The following is a 322-nucleotide window of genomic DNA, read 5'->3' on the forward strand; positions in this document are numbered from 1 at the left end:
CTCCACCTCTACCCACCCAGAGCTGCCTGCCTTCATCTCCTGCTCACCACCCTCCTCCTCTTCCCACAGGGTCCTCCTGGCCCACCTGGCCCCCCTGGTCCTCCTGGTCCCCCCAGTGGTGGTTTCGACTTCAGCTTCCTGCCCCAGCCACCCCAGGAGAAGGCCCACGATGGTGGACGTTATTACCGCGCTGATGATGCCAACGTGATGCGCGACCGGGACCTGGAGGTTGACACCACCCTCAAGAGCTTGACCCAGCAGATCGAGAACATCCGCAGCCCCGAGGGCACCCGCAAGAACCCTGCCCGTACCTGCCGCGACC

General features: G+C 64.9%; 1 protein-coding gene across 1 annotated transcript in view; it reads left to right on the forward strand.

Annotated features, from left to right (window-relative positions):
* Positions 1-69: 69 nt before the first annotated feature.
* Positions 70-322, forward strand: part of LOC104526956 (collagen alpha-1(I) chain) — a gene marked incomplete at its 5' end in the record, with an annotated part of 1,923 nt that continues 1,670 nt past the window's right edge. The window contains one exon of the mRNA XM_010170549.1: positions 70-322. This exon is cut by the window's right edge and continues 9 nt beyond it. Within this exon, the coding sequence (XP_010168851.1) occupies positions 70-322 (253 nt within the window).

The sequence above is a fragment of the Antrostomus carolinensis genome, unplaced genomic scaffold, assembly GCF_000700745.2.
Source record: "Antrostomus carolinensis isolate BGI_N321 unplaced genomic scaffold, ASM70074v2 scaffold41906, whole genome shotgun sequence".
NCBI lineage: Eukaryota > Metazoa > Chordata > Aves > Caprimulgiformes > Caprimulgidae > Antrostomus > Antrostomus carolinensis.